The following is a 20,301-nucleotide window of genomic DNA, read 5'->3' as shown; positions in this document are numbered from 1 at the left end:
ATAACTGGGTTCAGACTGGGAAAATCCGATTTGATGATAACATCAAAACATTAGAACGCTGGAACTGGTAACAACATTAGCATTTGCGATTCAATAAGCTAGGAATTTTGTATGTTTCCAGGGGAAAGTGATTGAGCTGCAGAGCAATGTAAAGACAACCCAGCGAGGATGATTCCCTCTGCCAGCACCTAATGCACGCTCTGAGCCTAATAGAGACGCAAGCAGGCTGAATGTCCAGTAACACAAATGGTTTGCTGCATTTCAAAATAATCCTGAACGCCTGGGGAAAAGGGGGGAGGTGGCTACTTTAAAAGACAGGGCTGTCCTAATTCACCCATCCTCTGAGGCCCTGGGTCTAGAAGCAATGTGAAGGAAGTACATGGTAACAAGTTGCTCAGAATCTCTCCAGGTTCTCAATCCCTCAGCCTGGAGGTTTCTTAAAAACATCCCAACTCAACCAGGAGAGGGAAGTGACCAAATCAAAGTGGGGAGTGTCATTTCCTGCTTACCTTTTCTAACTCCAAAAGATGAAACCTTAGTACTTGTATTGCTTGTATCATCTGGAAGAAAAGTTTAGAGTGTGGAGTTAAAGCTCTGTGACGCCTGTGACTCGGAGGTTTCTAGTGGGGGATGGTGAGGGAATGGGGCTGGGAGAAGACCCAGGCAAGTGGCCAGGCAAAGCCCACACATCAAGAAATCGTCAGAAAAACCAAGTGATTACTGATCATCTCTGCCTCATTGGCTACGGGGTAGGAATCTGACTCAACCTATGCCGAAGCATTTAATATCTTTACCCCTCACGTATACTGAGCTATTTACAAGCACTGCTTTCCTAGGGATAGGCCTTCTTTCTCCGCCTCAGTCCTCTTTAACGTCGCCTCTCTCGACCTCAGGCCAAAATAAAAAAAAAAAAAGAAGAAGAAGAAGAAGAAGAAGAAAGAAAGAAAGGAAGGAAGGAAGAAAAAAGTCGCTTCTTTGGAGTGAGAAAGCTTTTTAGAACAGCACACCCTGCGAAATCCGTCCTTACTGAAGAAGGAAATACTCTAGAAGAATGGTGAGGCAGGGCCTTTGAAAGCGGATTTAAGTACTTTTAATATTGAAATCGTGCAAATTAGCAAAAGAATCGCACCTAAAAGTGGCCTGCGCTGGCCTGCCCCTCACCCCCACGCCCACCTCCGCGGCCCGCCCTCCGCCGCGCCGGCGGTGACTTCCTTCGGGTTAGCTGCCCGGGGCTCGGCCGCCTGCCCCGGCAAACAGAGGAAATCACTCACTTCTCGCCGCCTCACTCCCGGGGCCGAGACCTGGGGCGCATCCCCTGCTCTCGCTCTCGCTCTCGGCGCCGCGTCCCCGCTCGCTGCCTCCCTGGGCTCTGCTCGCCCTGACGTCCAACCCGCCCCTCACTCCCAGCTCCCCGGCAGGGGCTCTAAGCTCTTCCCTTCCTCCCCGTAGCTCTGGAGCTTCAAAAGAGGGCTCTGCTCGAACTCCCCGGAGCTCCGGGGAAAAGTGTGTGCTTCTGGTCAAGGAAAGGGGCCCAGGCTGGGGAAAGGCAAGAAACAGTGAGCCTTACCAAATTGTCCAGCTCTGGATTTGAGGAAAAAAGTGGCTTTTCGGCGCGAACCTATAGGAAGCAGGGAAAAGTCAGCATGAATTACCACTCCATTTAAAAGAAGAGAAACCCTGTCACCGACTAAACCGTGGTGTGTGAGTGGGGATGGTAGAGGGGCAGTGGCAGAGACGAGGAGAGGGGCTTTGGTAAAATACATGAAACAAACTAGTGCCTTCAGTCAATGGGGTCGGTTGAAAAAGAATCAGGGCCTCCTAGTTCTGGCCCCATATAGGGGTACCTGGAACCTCTGAGCTGTAGCCGAGAACTCAGGGCCGTTCTCTGGGTCCAAGTACCCCCTTATCCTGCCATCCGCGGGGCTATGGTTCGCAGCCTCCCTCACCTCCGCGCCGGCGCCGACAGCCCCGAAAGGCGCCCAGCTTCCTTCCCTCCCGGGCACTCTCGGGGCCCTCAAAGCCCCTATCCCCAATTCTTGTTCAAGTAGCTGCAGGCGGGGGAAAAGGCCAAGCCCCAGATTAGGAGCAGGTCAACTTTAATTCGAGGGTCGAGCCCCTGTATTCCTGGCTGGGGGGAAAAACAAACACCCATATTTATCTCTTCTTCCAATTTGCCTCCAGGCTCAAGGATGGGGAGCGAGGACTGGGGCCGGAGGAACAGATCGGGTGTCCCTGCCTCTTCCTTCTCTTTCAAGTAAAGCTCTGAGGAAAGGGGAGGGGGAGTGAGGGGCTGCAGGAGGGTGAGTGGGTCAGGAAGGTTGGACCTGCTTGGCGAAGACCGCGATGTCCTCGTTGAAGGAGTCGGAAGAACAGACGTCTCCGCCGGCCACTCCGGGTTCCCGGGGAGTGCAGGTCGCCAGCTCGCACTTCTCAAAGACCAGAGCTAACAGAGGAAACAACGGGTGCCTAACGGGCAGCGCCACGCAGAGACACACACACGGAGACGGGGTGCAGAGGGGAAGGAGCAAGAACTGTAATCAACAAGTTTGGAGGGTTCGGATTCCTTCCTTTCTACCACAGGCACGCATCATACTTTACAACCCTTCCTCAGCCAGCCGAGCCTGGGCCAGAAACAGAAAGGAAAAACGGCCTGGCCCTTTCCCTCAGCTCAGGACTCCCTCAGATCTGGTAGGAGAAGCCCCTGGCCAGTTAGCCCGCCAAGTAAAAAGAGCCTCGGTTCGAACGTAATGAAACAGCTAATAGGCTCAGGCAGTCCGGAGCCCGGTGTTGATCCAGACCCACTCCCCGCACGACAGAGGCCGCCCAACCAAACCCTGAGACCCAGCCCTGACCTCCCAAGAGAGGAACACGCCGTGAAATCCAAAATTGCTTTAACTCCACGTTTTAATGGGCATTTCAGAGGAGGCCCAAGGCTCACCTACACACACCCCCGAAGTGATATTTTCCTCAGTCTAACATCTCCACCCCCTTGCCTTATAAACTTGTTTGCTCCACTTCTAGTAAAGCCCGGGTGAGGGGACCAAAATAATAGGAATGGTACACGCCGAGAGCTTCCTTTCAAAGACCACATTTCTCCAGCTGGCGAAAATAAATAAATCGAGTGTTAAAACTCGGAAGTGTGCGTGTGCGCCTGTCCTTTGTGTTCCTCTGGGCGGTTTAGCTACACCTCGGGATGCTTGTGGCCTCCGGCTTCAGGCGCAGTTGCTGTTTACCGACACCGTCCCCTCCCCTCGGCATCCCGCAGCCTTCCCCACCTACCCTCAGCTGGGAGGGCCCGAGTGGTGGTACACGTTGGGGCCGTGCACCCCCATCCCTCCCCGAGTTCTCTCAGAATTTAAAATAATTTCCAGCCATCTCTCTTACTCCCCCCAGGAGCTGCTCTGTGCAAGCAGCAGCCCCTTCCACCCCGCTGCACTTCAAGGTCTGCCCCCTTTATTTACAGAGAATTAAGAAGAGGGTGATTAGGACTTCCTGGCCGACAGAAGCAGCCCTGATCTCAGCTCCAACTGCATTTAGTGACTCCCAGACTCTCGGTAGGAAACAGAAAAGGAAAAAAAAGTTGCTTCTCATCGGCAGGAAACTTTCTCCTTCGTCGGGGCCTCTGTTAGGGGGCCTGGAAGGACCAACTCTGCGTCCTTTGGCCAGGAATCCTGTCCTTGGGGAGAAGGCCCTGGCCAGATTCTGAGGAATCAGTCACTCCCGGCTCTGGGGTACGGAGTGACGGGGCCGTGGCGGTGGAGGAAGCCAAATCTTCCCCAGGACTTACACGCAAGGGGCAGAAGAGCAGGCCCCCTTCCCTGTCCTTTCCTAAGGCCAGCGGTTTCCGCCCCCCTACCCTATGGAGAAATAACTCCCCACTTGGTCGTCCATCCCCTCATCCCCCCCCCCCCACACAGAGACACACACACACACACTCGCACTCGCACTCACACAGTACGCTGGGTCAGGAGGGGGTGGAGGTTGGTTTACCCATAGATCGCGTCCTTGTCCCGCTTCAAGGCGTCGTTGACAGCGGATCCCATGCTGGCCGGCATGACATTGGGGTGCGGGGCGTGCGCGCCGTAGTGCTGCGTGGCGTGGAGCGGCGGCCCGTGGTTCAGGTGGTGAACCGGTGGGATCGGCCGTGGCGCGTGAGGGTCTCCGTACATGGAAGCAGGCACCCCTACTCCGTCCATCCCGCCGTAATGGGGCAGCTCATCGTACTGTCAGAACCCGGCAAAGGGGCGGGGGGCGCAGGAGGTGAGAGAGAGCGAGGAGAGCCGAGGGAGGGTAGGAAAAGAAGCAGGGAGAAGAGAGAGAGGAGAGAAGTGGGGAAGGAATAGAGGCGAGACAGAGGGAGAAGGCCAAGGGAAGAAGAGAGAGGAGGAGGAGGGGGCGGCGGGGAGAGGGGGGGAGGCAGGAGAGAAAGAGGGAGGAAAATACAAATAAAAACAAAGTCAGAAAGGAGAAAAGTACTGAGCACGAGTTGAACACACAGAAACCAAACCAGCCGAAACAACGGAGTTGAAAGTTGGGGAGGGGGGTGTTTTTAAATTTAAAAGATGGAAAAGTATGAACCGAGAGCAGCGTTAGAGTAGGGAGAGGGGGCGGTGAGGCCGGGGATTGAGGGGGCGCCGGGAGGTCCCGCTCGGGCGGGAGGCAGCAGAACCGTAGCAAGCCAACCGAGGGAGAAGTGGAGTTAGTGTGAGGAGGAAGCCCCGGATCCCACCCCTAACCCCCCTTCGCCTCCTCCAGAGGATCCAATAAATCAAAAGGCGAAATGAAACAAAATAAAGAGAAGAAAAACGCTAATAATCAGGACGAGAACGCCGAGGACTAGGGAAGGCTGGGGCCAGTGCCTCCCCGGGGGCAGGGAGCAGAGGGTGGGGGTGGGGTGGGGGGAATAATGTGAAAGTTACCAGAAACATTATTTAGCAGCGGATTCCCTGCGTCCTTGTCAATTTCAGAGACAAAACAAGCAGCCCAGGCTAGTCTAGGCGGCGGCGCAGCGGCTGCGGCAGCGCGGCCCCAGCGGCGGCCCCGGCGGCGGCGGCGGCTCCTACGCAGCCGGTGCCCGCCCCGAGCCGCGGGAGCAGCGGCAGCAGCGGCGCAGCAGCGGCAGCGGCGGCAGCAGGAGAACCGGGGGAATCGCGCTGCTGGGGTAAAAGCTGGAGCGAGGCGAAAGCGTGTAACAATTGCACTCGCGCACACACACACACACACACACCACTCACACGCACTCGCCGCCCGCCCGCTCGCACAGCGTTGAAACACGCGCGCCCAGACACGCACACACGCACGCACACACACTCGCACACACGCAGAGGCACGGGGGGGAAAAGAAGCCGATGAATAATTTTGCTGCTATTTTTTTAAATACTGGCCGCCATCATCAAGCAGCGAGCAGCAGCAGCAGCGTTGAAGGGAGAGGAGGCATCGGGACAGGCCCCTCTTAGGAGAGGATTTATATCTAGGTAAGTGTTGGAGATTTAAACCTACCCTTTGCGCCATCAGTCTGCGCTCCAATAAACTCCTGGATGTGTCGTATATTTAATATCCCAGTCCGGATAAGAAAGTGATCTAGGCTGAAGATTCCTTTTTTTTTTTTTTTCCAAACCAAGGAGACTTCTCCCAGTTTTCCAATATGTTATTTTTAGGGGGGGGGGGAAGCCCAGGCAAGACAACGAAGAGTTTTTTTTTTTCCTGTGATATTTCTTCTTTTTCTCTTTTTTCCTCTTCTTCCTCCTCCTCCTGATCTTCCTCCTCCTCCTCCACCTCCTCCTCCTCCCCCCTCCCCTCCTCCTCCTCTTCGGTCCTCCTTTCCCCCTCTTTCTCTTCTCTTCCCCTCAGTTGGAAAAAAAAAAAAAAAAAGAAAAGAAAAAGAAGAAAAAGAAGAAAAAAAAATTGTCAAGCCCCCGAACTGAAGGTTACGAGCGGCCCGTCAGCAGCCCACATGTAACCGAACTGTCGTGTTTCATGGCTTTTTGCCACTCCAGCTGTCAATCAAAGCCCGGAATGTCAAGGTAGTGAATGAATGATGGTTGATGATGATGAAGAGGAGGAATCTTTCAGACCCGTTTTTTTCTTCCAGTAAAACTCCGCGAGGGGTTTCTGCTTCTTGAATTTTTCCTCCCCCCCTTAGCTTTGCCCCCGCGGTATCTATAATATGATCCTCTCTCTTTAAAGTATCGTTCAAAGAAAGCAGGGGGGGGAAATCAAGAAAAAAAAATGAATAGTTTGCAAAAACTGGACTTCCTCCCCCCCTTTCCTGGTAGGTATTTTGTCTCTCCCTCTCTCTCTCGCTCGCTCGCTCTCACTCGCGCTCGCTCTCTCGCGCTCGCTCTCTCTCGCTCTCTTTCTCTCTCTGGGAGATGAGTGAGTGTCAGTAGGTGTTGGCAGGTTGGCTGCTGCCTGGCTTATAGAAGAGCCTCAGTTTGGCGGCGCGGGTCGGCGGCGGGAGAACGAAATGACGGAACCCGGAAGTCGTGGTGGCCATAGCCCGTCGTACGGCGGAGACACATCCCGGGAGTGGGGAGCGGGAGCGAGGAGGAGCGCGCCGCGCGGAGCTTCTGATATGCAGCGAGTGCGATCGGACGGCCCGGGTTGGGGGGGCGGGAGAGGCGGGAGGCGGGGGGCGGGAGGGGGAGGGGAGGCAGGAGCCCGGCCGACCCGAGCAAATCAGCGAGGCTGCTCCTCCGCGGGGAAGGCGCGGGGGAAGGGGGGGGAGGAGGAGGAAGAGGAGTATGTGTGTGTGTGCGTGCGTGTGCGCCTGTGTGTGTGTGTGTGTGTGTGTGCGCGCGCGCGCGCGCGCACGTGAGGAAAGAGGGAGGGAAAGAGAGAATGAGAATGAAGAGGACAGGGAGAGCGCAGAGAGGAAAACTGCAGAAAACCACAGGGAAAGTACGGTACAGCCTCAGATTTTTAATTTAAAAAAAAAACTTGCTTCTAGTTCATTTCCCCATCACTCCCGGCTCCTGCCTAACGAGGTCGTGTCGGGGACGTTTGGCATGGCGCTCTTGCTTTTGTTCCTTTTAGCTCCGCGGGCCCCCTACTCCTCTGCCAGCCGATTATCGCGCCCCGAAGGCTTTCTGCTAACACCCAGAGGCAGCAGGATCTGCAGACCGTACCAACGCCCGGCTAGAGTTTTGTTTTTGTTTTTGTTTTTTTAAGTGGTACTTTCTTCCCTGTGCAGATCCAGGACCCTTGTTGTCAACATTCATTTTTTTCTAGGACAAGAAGAGACCAGCTTAACTCAGAGAGCACTCCCTTCAAGCTTTGAGGACAAGGGCCACCCTGGAGAGTCTTTGGGGCCCGCGGTGGAATCGGGAGGGAGGAATGGGAGGGAGTCGTTTGGATGTTTGATGTTGTCTGATGTTGCCAAAGGGTGTGTGTGTGTGTACACGCGCGCGCGACTGGTGTGCGAGTCCAAAGTGGATCTCACTTAGAGCTGGGAAGCATGGCGGGGGGGGGGGGGGAGAGAGAGAGAGAGAGAGAGAGAGAGAGAGAGAGAGAGAATGCATAGAGAGAGAGAATGCTTAGCAAGGAGGATTGGCCGGCACTCCCTGCCCAGCTTTGTTGTGGTCGCCGGGGGCTAAGAGGCCAGGCAGCGGTATCGCCGGCTAATGGCTGTGTTAGTTACACCGGGCAATTTCGGGGTATCAGGAAGATGGGGCCGACTCCGAATGAACTTTTCCAAAAAGGAAAAGGAGGAGAGTGGAGGGAAAGAAGGTAACTATCCCACATGGTTTGCGTAGAAAGTAGTTCTAGCCGATGTCTCGCCGAATCCCTGGCTGGAGCTGCACCCTGCCTCACCTCCGCGCCGCGGGTATCACGGCGGCCGCGCGTCAATCACTCCGAGCCGCGAGCTGGGGGCGGAGCTACGGTCTCCCGGCTCGCTCAGCTCTGCAGCCCCCGCCGCCCCCTGGCTCCCGGCAGCCCAGCAGCCGGGGCCTGCGCTCCGAGCGCGCCCTCTCCCCAACTCCTGGCTCTCGCCCTGGTTCATGGTCCCCGGCCCAGAGAATTGAAAACAGATTGTTCCTCAACAGCCGCCTCCTTCTCCAACTTTGAACCCATTCTGGAGAGTAGAAAGTAGCGAATCCTCTGCGCGTGGCTTTGACCCGACTTCCCGGGAGATTGGGGGGGGGGGGCGCTCAAGGAGAATAAAATACTCTGTGTGTGTTTGTGAGGGAGAGAGGGAGAGAGAGAGAAGGGAGTTGTGGGGAGAGAGAATAAGAGGGAGAAGGCGAGAAGGCGGATAGGCTTTTTTTTTTTTTTTTTTCCTTCTCCCTTTTCATCTCTGCTTCACTGTAAGCTTTCGGGCAACTCTCAACTGGGCTTAGATCGTAGCCTGCAGAGACTCCAAGCGGAGTCGGAGAAATTTGGCCCCGTTTTAATAGGGCTGGGGAATGAGCTCCGGAGGTCAATAAAGCCCTCCAAAAATGATGAATGATTGAGCACCTGTGATGATGATAGTGATTACCAGAGCAATTAAACAGTTTGATTAAATGAGCCATCATAACAATGATGTCTGCGGGAAATCGGCCCTTACATATAAAGAAAGATAGTGCGGAGGGGCTTGCAGAGGCGAGTGTAGCGCGACGTCAGGGAGAGGGGCCGCGGACCGCGCGGTATTTGCCGGGGTGGCCGGAGCAAGGACTGCCGGGCGCGCGGAGCTTCGGGGAGGAGAGTCTAGCCCAGGCTAGACTTTTCAGCCACTCTTAAGCCGGGCTTCAAGCCTGCAAGAGCCGACTGGTATGAAACCTGCAGGTTGGGGGGGAGGGTCCTTCCCCCTCCACCTCCTCATTTTTTTTCCCCAGAAGAACTCCAAGATTAAAAGCATCCTTATTTGTTGCTGAGTTGTTCGTCGACGTATAAGAAAAGGTGAGTAAAAAAAGAAGATGCAAAAGAGAAGAAAAAGTTGACCTCCAGAATTTTATTATAGGAGGCAGTTGTTCGAATTCTGTTTAGCCGGGGCGGAAAGATGAGAGAGAAAAAAATCAAAGTGGTCTCGCTGCGGAGCATTTTCGACTTTGCCGAGGTCTTTATATTGGTGGATCCACGGTCCCCGTTCAGCGCCGCTAGCTGAGAAGTTTATACAGTTTTTCAGTGTTTAAATCCTCTAACTGTTCTTATTTTCAATATTGCATATTTGTTGTCGCCAATAGGGTTACTGTTGTTTTAAATGCCCTGTACAGAAAGCGCCACTTTTCTTTTTAAAAAGCAACTCAGTTTCCTTGATAAATACTTCTTTTGTAAAAATCAACTTCGAACCGAACCTCTGCATCGCAGAATTTAAACATTCAAAGTTGCTGCCTTCTGCTTCTCCTGCTTCTCTTACCATCACTTTTTTTCATAATGATATTGCGAAGTGAGGTAGCATTTCCTACAGCCTTTATTTAGAAAAACTACACTAGGATTTTTAAAAAAAAGTTTCTTCCCTGGCAGTGCATCTGAGTAAAAACAATTCAGACCGACTGATGATTTCTATATTTTCAAACAGCTGTTAAGCTAATGGGTTGATTACTCCGTGATAATCTTGAGCTTTACAAAAGAAAAAAGTTCGAACTCTATTGTCATGTGTTTTCATCCTTTGGGTGATGCAGAAGGCATTTTAACCCAAACTCCTTTCTTCCTTTCTCTCTCTCTCTCTCTCTAATATTCTGTAACTCCTTTTGCCTTTTATTGAGTACTTTAAAGCAAGTAACTGGGACAATCTGGTTACAGATGGGAAGGAGAGAGAAACAGAACATTTTGAGATACTGTTCAAGAAAAAAACCAACCAATCATTCTTAACTCCAAAGACCTTAGTTAAGAAGTGTGAGTGTGTTAAAAGTGAAGTCCTCCTGGAGGAAAATATGTGTCATTTAAAACTTCACCAGTTGCTTACGGGGAGAACCCCGAACTTCATGCGACTAAAGAAATTTCCCTTACCTAGTTGCACGTAATTTATGAAACCGTTACTTTAAGATAGCATCGCAGTGCAGTGAATTGCACACAAGATCAAGTTGGAGGTGATTCATGATGTCAGTTCTTGGTCAATCTGATGAATTTAAAGGACTATTAGTTTTAATCACCAACTTGCTGATGTTTTATTAATAGAGTTGAAAAACATTTAAGAACTTCATGGTCTCTCCTAACCCCCAATTTTGCAGTCTCATGGAAGCTATTCAAAAACAGTGGGGTACGCAGGCTTTCTGCTTTCTAGTCCGATAGTACGTTGTCGCTGATGCTCAGTTCTCAGCCTCCGCACTCCCACCGGGGCTGCGAGGCTCATCTGCTCTCCCACATTTGGGGTAAAGGAAAAGTAGGTGGGGCAGGCCCGGGAGACAGGCGTGAGATGGGGGTCGCAGGAGGCGGCACACACCTTCGTCAACAGTCAGCTCCGTTTGCCCAGGCTGGAAATGGTTTTAACAGGCGGTAAAATTTCATCTTGCGGTGTCAAATTGGGGTCATTTTGGGGTTAGAGTTCTCAGTGTCCGAGAGGAGCTGTCCAGCTGCGTGGGGACTCATTAACTGCAAAAGATCTGTTTCAGTAAAAACAATTCAAAGACAATCAGAAGGCTAAAGACCTTCTACAAATCGCATTTTACAAGTGCCCCAGAACAAATATGGATGCTGAAATCTGTTTCTTCAGAATCCCAAATCGGCTACTTAGCTCTGGAGTGGGGGTGAGGGCACTGCATAAAAAAAGAGGTGAAAGGGAAGGGACCTGATTGGGGGGGGGGGGGCGAATGGGAGGGGGAATCGGGCCTTTCAAATTTAAGGGTCTGTTTTTAATCACCTCTTTCTTATTGGAGCATCCCCAAGACTTCTGAGAACTGCTTCTTTTCTATTTTTACTTTTTTTTGTCTCAACATGGAATGATATTATAGGTAACATTCAAAAATTTAAAAGAATAATTGAATGCCTCTATACCTACTTAATTTACAGGGCATTGGCTTTATGGAGAGTATTTAATTTGAAATGAACAGTTATGAACCGAGACTCTATTTTAGGTGAATTTGCCCACCTTCCTTTAGGAGCTTGTGTTTCTTTTCACCTTTTTTTTTTCTTTTCTAGAAAGTAATAGGTCCTCAGCAGAGATAACTCCAAATTCCTCAGAACTCTGAGGTCTGAAGTGTTAATCTGTGTATTAAAATTGCTGGGTTTAAATCCTTTTTGTCTTCTTACAGCTGTTAGAACAATTGACGCCCTGCTAGAGGAGCAAATAAATCCAACCGTAATCTTATTTGTAACTTTAGTTAATGTTTTGGAGTATTTTGGATTAAGCAGGTTTTGGGTTTTTTCCCCCCTCTATAAGGTTAATTTTTATTTGTGGAGGTTCTGTTGGCTGGTTTGGAAGAAAGATATTATTACTTTAATTCAAAAAATTCCTTTAGGTAAAAGGAAAGTGCAATTTTAAAATGACAAGCTAGAAGTGAGATGCCTGGGGTTTTAGAATAAAACCAAATCAATATTTTAGAGTAAAATATTACTTGAAAGAAGATTTCTGTCTTGCATTACTGACTTCAGCAAGTAAAAAGGATCAAAATATTTTATTCTTCCTTTCTCTCTGGACTCCACCTCTGTCACTAGGTCTTTTCTCTCCATCTGCTTCACTGTTATTTGCGTTCTGAATGCAACAGTGAATTTTTGTAGTCTAGCTCTCTTCTCCAAGCCTCCCAGAGTATAAATTGTTATTCAAGGAGTTGGATTGCGGTCCTGCAGAAACAGCCCTGAACCCAGTATCACTGGGACAAAGGCAGCGGGTCTCTCTTTCTGCTCCGACCTGCTGGCTGACAGTTGGAACTTTTAATATATATTTTATTTGGCATTTCCAATAACGTGTTTGCCTCTCCCTCCCCACCCCCTTGCAGCCGTCTATTACTTTAAAAACATCTCTTCTCTATAAACCTCAGCTCATCCTTGTGAAATGTTCTTGACCTTCCCAGCGATAAAACCAGAAGCTCTGAAAGTTGCTCTAGGAATAATTCCACTTGCTTTCTTACCTGTTAACTTTGCTCACTCTCTTCCGAGTTGGGACGAAGGGAGAGAAGGGGACCCCTTTTTGTTTGTTTTTGTTTCCTGGTCCTTTCCCCACTTAGGCTTTCTTCCATATGCCCCTCCCCCCAATTAATAACAATAAGGCACCCCGCAGTTTATGTTCTTACATAAGATGGGGTGGAATGATTTTACTTTCTTTCCTTTTGCTCTTATTTCTCCCAATTTTAGCTGCTTCAATATCTCGCAGTAGGAAAGTATTTCAATAAATAGCCCTCTAGCGCTATCTGGCGGGGCTCCAAGCGCGAGTGAGCTCTCTCTCGCTGTCTCTGGCTCCTTCCCGCGCTCTCTTCCATCCTCCCTTCTTCCCTCACATCTTCCTCTCTCCTTCTCTTGTCTCTTCCGCAATCTTGATCCTATCCCCCCTTTCTCTCTTTCCTCTCTTCCTGCTGCCCCCTTTCTGGCTCCCACCCCCATTTGCCGCGCAGACAGCTGGAAAGACCCGGTCAGAGGCTGACACCCTCGGAACCAAGTGATGCTCCGGCGGGGGAGCTCTCCTGGGACCCCCACCTTCACCCAGCATAGGTCACACACGTCCTTTGCCTTTGAGTCGCATCTTATTGTAGCTTAACACGCTGCTTAAGTCTCAGCCTCTCAGCCGTCGGTGGTTTGGAGGGGTTTAAACTGCATTTGTGAAGTTTGGAGGAAAGAAATCAGACACTGGAATCCCGTCTAGTGGAGCCCAGCTAAGTTTTAGGTCAGGAAGCCGAGTCTCAGTGCGAGTTTGAGGAAGGGTCGGGGCTTCGCAGGGGTGGGAACAGACCTTCGGGAGAGTGCTGGGCTGGGGGCGCCAGCTGCCCCCCTTCCCGCCGGCCGGATCCCTACAGCACAACGGACTGCTCCAGTTTAATATACTGGGCCTGTCCAGGATTTTTTTTTTTAAATAAATTAGCTCTATCCTCCCTCTCCCACCACCACTACACACCAAATTTGGAGAGGAGTGGAAAAGAAAAGTGGGAGTAGGAAAGCTCACTGGAAACCTCACGGGGCAAAGAAGAAAAAGACAGCAGAGACTGCGGGAACTCGCTTGAGGATGCAGTACTCATCAGCATCCTTCCTCCTTTCTCGAAGAGATTTGTCTTCTTATTTGTGGCTTTTTTATAAAACAGTAGCCGGTAAACCTTCAGCAGTGTGTGGGGAGCCGTGAGAGGATATAGGGATAGAAGGAGAGATTCACTCCAACTGGGTTCTTTAGATTAAAATTCCCTCTCTCTCTCTCTGTCTCATACACACACACACACACACACACACACACACATTCCACACACACTCTGATCCTTAGAGAAATTTCCAGTCCTCCTTTGAGCAAATCTCTTCCTTCTACTCCTTGAAACAGAAGAAAGGGTATGGGCCTGGGGAACAGTTAGACTCACTCAACTTTATGATTGCGTTTTCTAAAATTTAGTTTTGACCTTGCAAAGTGAGGACCATACCTCCAATACAGACCCAGTCAGTGGATACTTGAAGTGAGGGGGCCTCAGTCTGCAGTGTCTGTGATCACACAAAGACCTCTTCCCAACTCAGACATCCCCCCTCCCCACAATCTCAAAAATAGAAGGGAGGGTGGAGGATGACACAATCCTAGGTTCTCATCCTCAAGAATTGCCCCCTCCCACTCCCATACTGAAGGAAGAAAGCACAGTTCGGTGTAATTAATTGAGGGCTGTTATTAGGTCATCATTAGCCAAGGTGCAAATAATTGCAGCCCGTTTTTACTTAAAATTGACCAGCCTCAGAGTGATAGATCGATTTGGAGTATAAAAATGATGTATCAAAACATCAATGTCGATTATTTGAAATATTGTAGTCGAATTATTTTATTGCTTCATCGGTTAAGTGTCTGAAAGTGCAGTGTTCAAACATATACTTATGTTGTCAATACTGTCAGAACTGTCAGTTTTACTATACTGGATTTGTACTACATTTCGAATTTACTCATTTACATAAAATGCCCACCCTAGGATTCCCCCACCCCTACCCCGTCTCTCTCTCTCCTCCCATCTCTGGAAAATCCGTGTCAGTTTCTTCAAAGGATTCAGCAATCTTTGCCTCAGCCAAAGTGTGCAGTGCCTCTTTTACTCAATTTTCCACATCGGATTACATGTCTTTTTCACCATTTCTAACTTTCAAAGAGAGCCTTCCTCCTTTCTTTCCAACTCTGCCTACTCCAACCTTTTCTCTGAAATAGTATTGTAGCACTTGGAAAGCTTCAGGTTTAAATAGCCACATCTCAGCTCCAAATAAACCATTTAGGTAGAAAACCAAAAAACCGGACTTCACTGTACCTCCTTGGCTTCACTCTTGTAAACCGGGCTTCGCTGGGCAAACGAACTTACACGTGTTAGGGTCCGTCATCAAATTACCTGCAGGATTCAAATCTTACAGGGAAAATGAATTTGGAAATATAAATACTTTTTCTTTCTTTTTACTTAAAAGCTGTGATAGGAGAGAAAGAAACTATATATATATATAAATGTTCGGCACATTTTACCTTTAAAAGCTTTTGAACTCAATCGAAAGACACAAGTTGGAAGCAGAATTGACAGTTTTAATTCTACCCATTTTCACCTGGCACGTCAGATCAGAGGCAATCATTTATTTTATGAGGGGTAGATGGGAAAGTCAGATAGAAAGCTTGAATCCACTGAAGTCTCTATCCTAAAAAAATCACAGAGAAATTACTGAAACGCAAACATTCCACTGCTCCACCCTCTCAGTCTAGACTAATTGAAATTTATAAATTCACATTCTGCCTAATTTTATGCTTTTTATTTTGTTTTCTAGGATTCCCTCCAAGACTGATAGGAAAGACAGGGCCACTTCTGGACTATCTGTGAGGATGTGTTTCTTTCTGTAACACTGAAGCACTTTTTATAAACCTTTTAATGTATTTAAATAAATCTATTTGGACATTAAGAGAAGCCATACATACAAAGATAGTTTGGCTTTATGCCGGCAATCCCAACATTAGAAAAAAAAAATTCACAATCCAACTGAGAAGCTTTTCCATACCCAACCTTGGTCAAAAAAAAGAAAAGAAAAAGAAAAAGGAAAGCAAAAGAAAGTTTCCTGCATGCATCTGCATGTCTTCGTGTGCACGGTTACAAACATCCCCCAGTCCTTGTTTGCCTGTTACCTCCCTCCTGCCATACACTCGAAGGCAGAGGCATTGAGGGATGGCCCCCAGAAATCTGTGTTTACTCAGGTTTTAAAAAAAAATCTCTCCGCCATGTATGACAAGTGTTACTTCAAGAAATTCATCAGTCTTCTATAGATACTTCCAGTTTTACTGTAATGATCTGCAGAAGAGAACTGCCATCACTTTCTCACATCCCAAGGTGTTGTAGGAACTCACAGAAAGGGGAGAGTGGCTGAAACGCTTAATTACAGTGGTGGAGCGGGGGCATGAGGTGGGACCGAGGGAGGGAGAGTGAGGAAGGTCTTTACCTGGCCAGTACCTGTAGAAAGCTGTGAATCCTCACGGCGAATATTTGGGAAAGGTAGGGTTGCCTTTTTTTTTTTTTTTTTGTAACGCCTTTGGGGAGAAGTGATACACTTGTGTAACAATTAGCTCAGACAATAAAAATAATTGGAAAATCAGTTGGAATTTCTGAGTTTTTAATTACGTTTAATTTTGTGCTAAGCCGTAAAATTACGAATGCCCCTCAACCACTCTCCTCTTGTAAAGCGTTTAACAACAATTATTCCTTAATCAGTCTGAATGTGAGTCACAAATGATGCTTTTCCACATCAAAGGGACGTCCTTCGACGTTACCTTTTAGTCATAAGTAAGAGGATTAATTCCTATAATTAGAGGGATAAATATGTGCATAAATACATCTCTCACTCCTCTCCTTAAAAAAAGAAAAGAAAAAAAGAACAACTCTTTCACTCTGAGACGTGGCCGGCTCTGGTAGGGTAAGGGTTTTTAATTGTCCGCTTCGGCCCTACACCCCTTTGCTGGCGGGCGAATCGAACCGAGGAGACGCGGGTGCGAAGCACAGACTTCCAGAGGGACACACACGCGCACACACGTGTATACAGAAACGCACACACGGGTCTGGCAGGAGGTCCAGTGCTCGGGGTCCCAAGGCCCCCGCCAATTCTAGTGCGATCCTCGCAAGACAATAACCCACTCCCACCCTTGGCCCTGGCCGCGCTGCGAGAGAGTTCTCTTCCTGTGGTCCACTTAGCCTGGAAAGCGGGGTCCCTGCCCTACGCCGAAGCTCCAGGTTGACTCTTGCAGGCTACAAATAAAAATTGAGCATGACCTTTTAAAGCTCCTGTGTGAATATCTCATTTACCTAATGACTTTATGTCACCTAGGAAGAAGGTCAATTTCCTCTTAACCTTTCCCCCGCTGCTGCAGTAAGCATTCTTCCCTAATCAATGGTGGCTGGAATAATCAATTCCCATTTTATGATCGCTGACAAACTCAGTCTCTGCGCGGGGTGTGAGCGCGGCAGGGCTCGCTCAGGCCGGGACAGAGGTCTCTCTGGGTATGCCCAGCTCCGCCCGGCGCCGAGGGAGGCAACTCGCTCTTCCGTCGAGTTCGGAGACCTTGGCAAACTTCCCTCCCCCAACCGCCGGCGTGACTTCTGAGTTGTCACTAATCCGAACCTGATATTCACCAGAGCTCCTTCGGTCACCGACAACGCTCCCTGCTGCTGCTGGGCCTCCCACCCGCCCCTCCTCGGCGTGTTTTCATTTCAAAGTCTGAAGGCAGGGATTGCCCGGACCCAAAGGGGGTGGAGAGAGAGAGAGAGAGAGAGAGAGACAGAGACAGAGAGAGAGAGTGAGGAGAGAGGAGAGAGAGAGAGGGAGAGAGTGAGTTTTAGTTTCATTTACATTTTAAAAATTATTTTTGCCTTCTTCGGCGTGGATCTCTCAGCTCTTTCACTCTGTCTCAGCCCCGCTTACTTTGCATAAACAAAGCAACAACAGAAGCTCAGAGTGGGTGGATTCGTGTGGAAATGAAGTCAACTGGCAGAGTTCTCTCTTTCTCTTTTCCTATCTCCTTTCCTTTTCCCCCTCCCTCTCCCATCTTACCTTCCCATCTCGTATCTTCCTCCTCCTCTACCTCCCCCCACAATACTCAGTTATCCTAAAAGATAGGTTTATTAGATGCCACTTTACCTCTATTTTTAGTTCCCAAGTCTGGGGAAATTATCAGGAAAATTACTAAGTCAGAGCTAATTTGAAGGTGAATTTGGGGTAGGTTCAACATTCTTGATCTTTGCAGGGCCTAAATATGAGCCCCTCTCACCTCACAATTTCTCATAAAGTAGATGTTGGCTTTTACCCACACAAGGCTTGTTTGAAGAGACCTCTCTGTTAAAAACACTGGTTCACTTCTGGTCACTGAAGTTTCTTTCCCCTTATTCTGCCCTAACCCCATTTTCACTTACTACCAAGACATGATGAAGCTGCTGCTGACTATCAAGTAATCAAAAAGCCTGCTTAGGTAGTGTTCAATGACAGGCAAGAAAATAACTTTTCTTGGAAAAGATGTCCTATACCCAGATGTTTTTCAGATTTATGATTAACCAACTAGTTAAAACTGATCCCCAAACTGAACCTTTCCTCCTGAGAGTGTTCTCTCAGGTCACATTGATGGTCTTTGAAGAGGTAATTTAAATGCCCCTTTTTATTTATTTATTGTTTTGCGGTACGCGGGGCCTCTCACTGTTGTGGCCTCTCCCGTTGCGGAGCACAGGCTCCGGACGCGCAGGCTCAGCGGCCATGGCTCACAGGCCCAGCCGCTCCACGGCATGTGGGATCTTCCCTGGCCAGGGCACAGCCCGTGTCCCCTGCATCGGCAGGCAGACTCTCAACCACTGTGCCACCAGGGAAGCCCAAAATGCCCCTTTTAAAAAAAATTTATGCACCTCATTACTCATGGGCAGACATTCTGTTACAGTTGAGAAGTATGTCAAACAATCAAAACAAAAATGTAGATATTCTACCTTAGAAGGTACAATAAATGATAAATTGCTTACTCTGGTGCAAAAAACAAAAAAGGCATTTGAGTTCAAGGTGAGGCATATCTGGGTCAAAACACTCACTGTTCACCCACAACAGCTTCCTCAGGTCCTGTTAGGAACACAGATGGCAGACAAGGCCACCTCTCCAGCTTGCCAGAAACTCGAGCTTCATTTCATTCTTGCCTTGGGTCTGAAGGCTCTAGCGTTGCGACCTCTGAGAGGCAGTGAGAACGGCACAGGTGCAGGACCTGACCTGGGATGGGGCCAGGCTAAGCCCCCAGTATTGCTACTTCCCTTCTTCCTTCATACCAGGAAGTACATTTGCAGCTCTAGTTGAATTAGATTCTGGATTTAAGTGGCCGTTGAGGGCTGGTCCAGCCATGAGTCACAGTTTATAACTTGCCTGGCTTTTAGAAGATTTGTTTCATGTTCCCAACAACTGACTTACACAGTTTGCGACTACAACTTGTTCAGTCCAGGAAGCACTTGTGCCGGAAGAGTTCCCCATTGCTAGGAGACCTGAGTGGGACTTTTATCTCAATTTGACAGAGGAGCAGACAGATGGGGGATGGGCCCCTTGACCTCAGATAATTACTACAGTCTTCCCTCTTAAGCAAATTTAATTCTCACACAAGGAGTAATTAACAACCTCTGACTACTCACTCACTCTATGAGAATTTCCTTTCCTTTTCTTATCTAAAGGGCCCTCACAGGGATGTTGAATAATATGTTTAATATTAGTTTTTAGTTTCACTTCAATTAAACATCTTGCATTTTGCTCACTTTGTCCACAGTCAATGGAACACATTTAGCATAGTCTTGGGCTATGTTCTCATTCTGGCAGGTGAACCAGGAAATTCAATCATCAGTTTACTTCCCTCTCCGCTCCCCATACTACACACTAGATTACTCACTGGACAAAGAAAATTCTTTAATTGTGCTTAATTTAGATAGCATGTCTGAAGAGATTCTTTTAATAACAAAAATGTTATTCTCTCCCTTTGACTTTCTAACAACTTTGTCTTTACCAGTGTCTCATTCAGGGGTATAGGTCAAAATTACATGTCAGGATATAAACTGTAAGTATAGGAACAGGAAGAAGGACCACACAGACTACTAGCTTTTCAAAGGTGACTGAGGTTTCTGCAAGGCTCATGTCCTAAATGGAAAGACATCTCTTTCAAACGTCTCTAAGGGAGAGGGTTGAATTAGATCACTTCGGAGGCTGTTTCTAATCCTGGAAGGACAAAAAGGAACTCCCTAGCTGAGGAGCAGTCAGAAGCCTAGGCTCCGGAGTCTCACACGAAGGAGCTGAATCCTGGTTCTGTCCTGAGCTAACTGTGTAATCTCAAGAAACTTAACCTCTTTGAACCTCGGTAGTCTCATGCATAAAATCTGGATAACTATACTTAATATTATTGGCCCCTCCAGATCCACTCTTTACTTTCTTTCTCCATCAGGCTCTGTGATCCGGAGGCTGATATGGATGGTTTCAGAATGCCACCTTGGCCTTTGCTTCCTGTTGGGTTTGTTCCGAGTGGGTAGAGCGAGGTCTGAGTCCTGATTTCCAGGGTCTCTGGGGGCTGGCTGCATCCCAGCCGTGGCTCAGGCAGCCCTCTTCACAGCGCTCTCTCTCTGGGTTCAGGTAACCACTTCCCTCCCCATTACTAGCCTTGGGGCACTGCACCATCCCTTGTGGTTTCCTAACACCCCACTCACACATTTTTAATATAGTTCCTTTATGAAGCATTCCTCAAATTACCCAATTTGATATGCACTATCTGTTTCCTGCTGGACCCTGACTGATACACCTAATAAACTTGTTTGGAGGATTAAAATTAAATGAGATAATGTATGTAAAGCACAAAGCACACTTCCTCGCATATAGTAAAAGCCTGATAAATAGAACTTCTGGTTATTTTTTTTACAATTATTATCTGCTGCATCCCTCTCATTTTATGTATGAGGAAATGGAGGCCCCAAGCGATTAAGGTACTAATTCAAAGTCTAATTAACTCAAGATAGTAACAACCCTGGGACCAAGTTCCTGGACTAGCAGCTCTCAGTTCACTGCTCTTTCTACAGCAGCTTGTTGAGCGAAACAGATGGGGGAGGAGGGAGATCCTTTTGTCACAGTTGTTGAAAAAGGGGTTAGGCTAGTTAGAGGCAGAGGTGCTGGAGATAATAAGCATCTTTCCACGTAGCACTGGATTTGTCTCTGCTAAATTATTGCTGAAATAAAGCATGATGTTGTGATTTGGAATCCAGTGATTTCACT

At 48.6% G+C, this 20,301-nt stretch overlaps 1 protein-coding gene and 1 long non-coding RNA gene across 11 annotated transcripts in view; one reads left to right on the top strand and one right to left on the bottom strand.

The window, feature by feature from the left end:
- The window catches only part of MEIS2 (Meis homeobox 2), a 202,825-nt gene extending 196,264 nt beyond the window's left edge, over window positions 1-6,561 (bottom strand). For 3 of the 10 annotated variants that reach the window (XM_032623897.1, XM_032623895.1, XM_032623891.1), the window contains exons 1-5: window positions 4,920-5,048; window positions 3,991-4,223; window positions 2,325-2,466; window positions 1,568-1,618; window positions 510-560 (exon numbers count right to left, since the gene is read on the bottom strand). In XM_032623897.1, coding sequence (XP_032479788.1) covers window positions 510-560; window positions 1,568-1,618; window positions 2,325-2,466; window positions 3,991-4,223; window positions 4,920-4,928 — 486 coding nt within the window. In that variant the 5' untranslated portion in view covers window positions 4,929-5,048. Of the gene's footprint in view, window positions 1-509; window positions 561-1,567; window positions 1,619-2,324; window positions 2,467-3,990; window positions 4,293-4,919; window positions 5,472-5,499 lie in introns of those variants that run through there. The other 7 variants (XM_032623894.1, XM_032623896.1, XM_032623890.1 and 4 more) reach the window with 7 other exon arrangements.
- LOC116749502 lies at window positions 5,888-15,597 on the top strand. The gene is made up of 3 exons (XR_004348624.1): window positions 5,888-6,023; window positions 8,817-8,880; window positions 14,824-15,597. It is a non-coding gene; the product is annotated as an uncharacterized LOC116749502 (long non-coding RNA).
- The last annotated feature ends 4,704 nt before the right edge of the window (window positions 15,598-20,301 follow it).

This window comes from Phocoena sinus, chromosome 2, assembly GCF_008692025.1.
Source record: "Phocoena sinus isolate mPhoSin1 chromosome 2, mPhoSin1.pri, whole genome shotgun sequence".
NCBI classification, from domain to species: domain Eukaryota; kingdom Metazoa; phylum Chordata; class Mammalia; order Artiodactyla; family Phocoenidae; genus Phocoena; species Phocoena sinus.
This window is presented reverse-complemented; position numbering and strand designations above follow the sequence as displayed.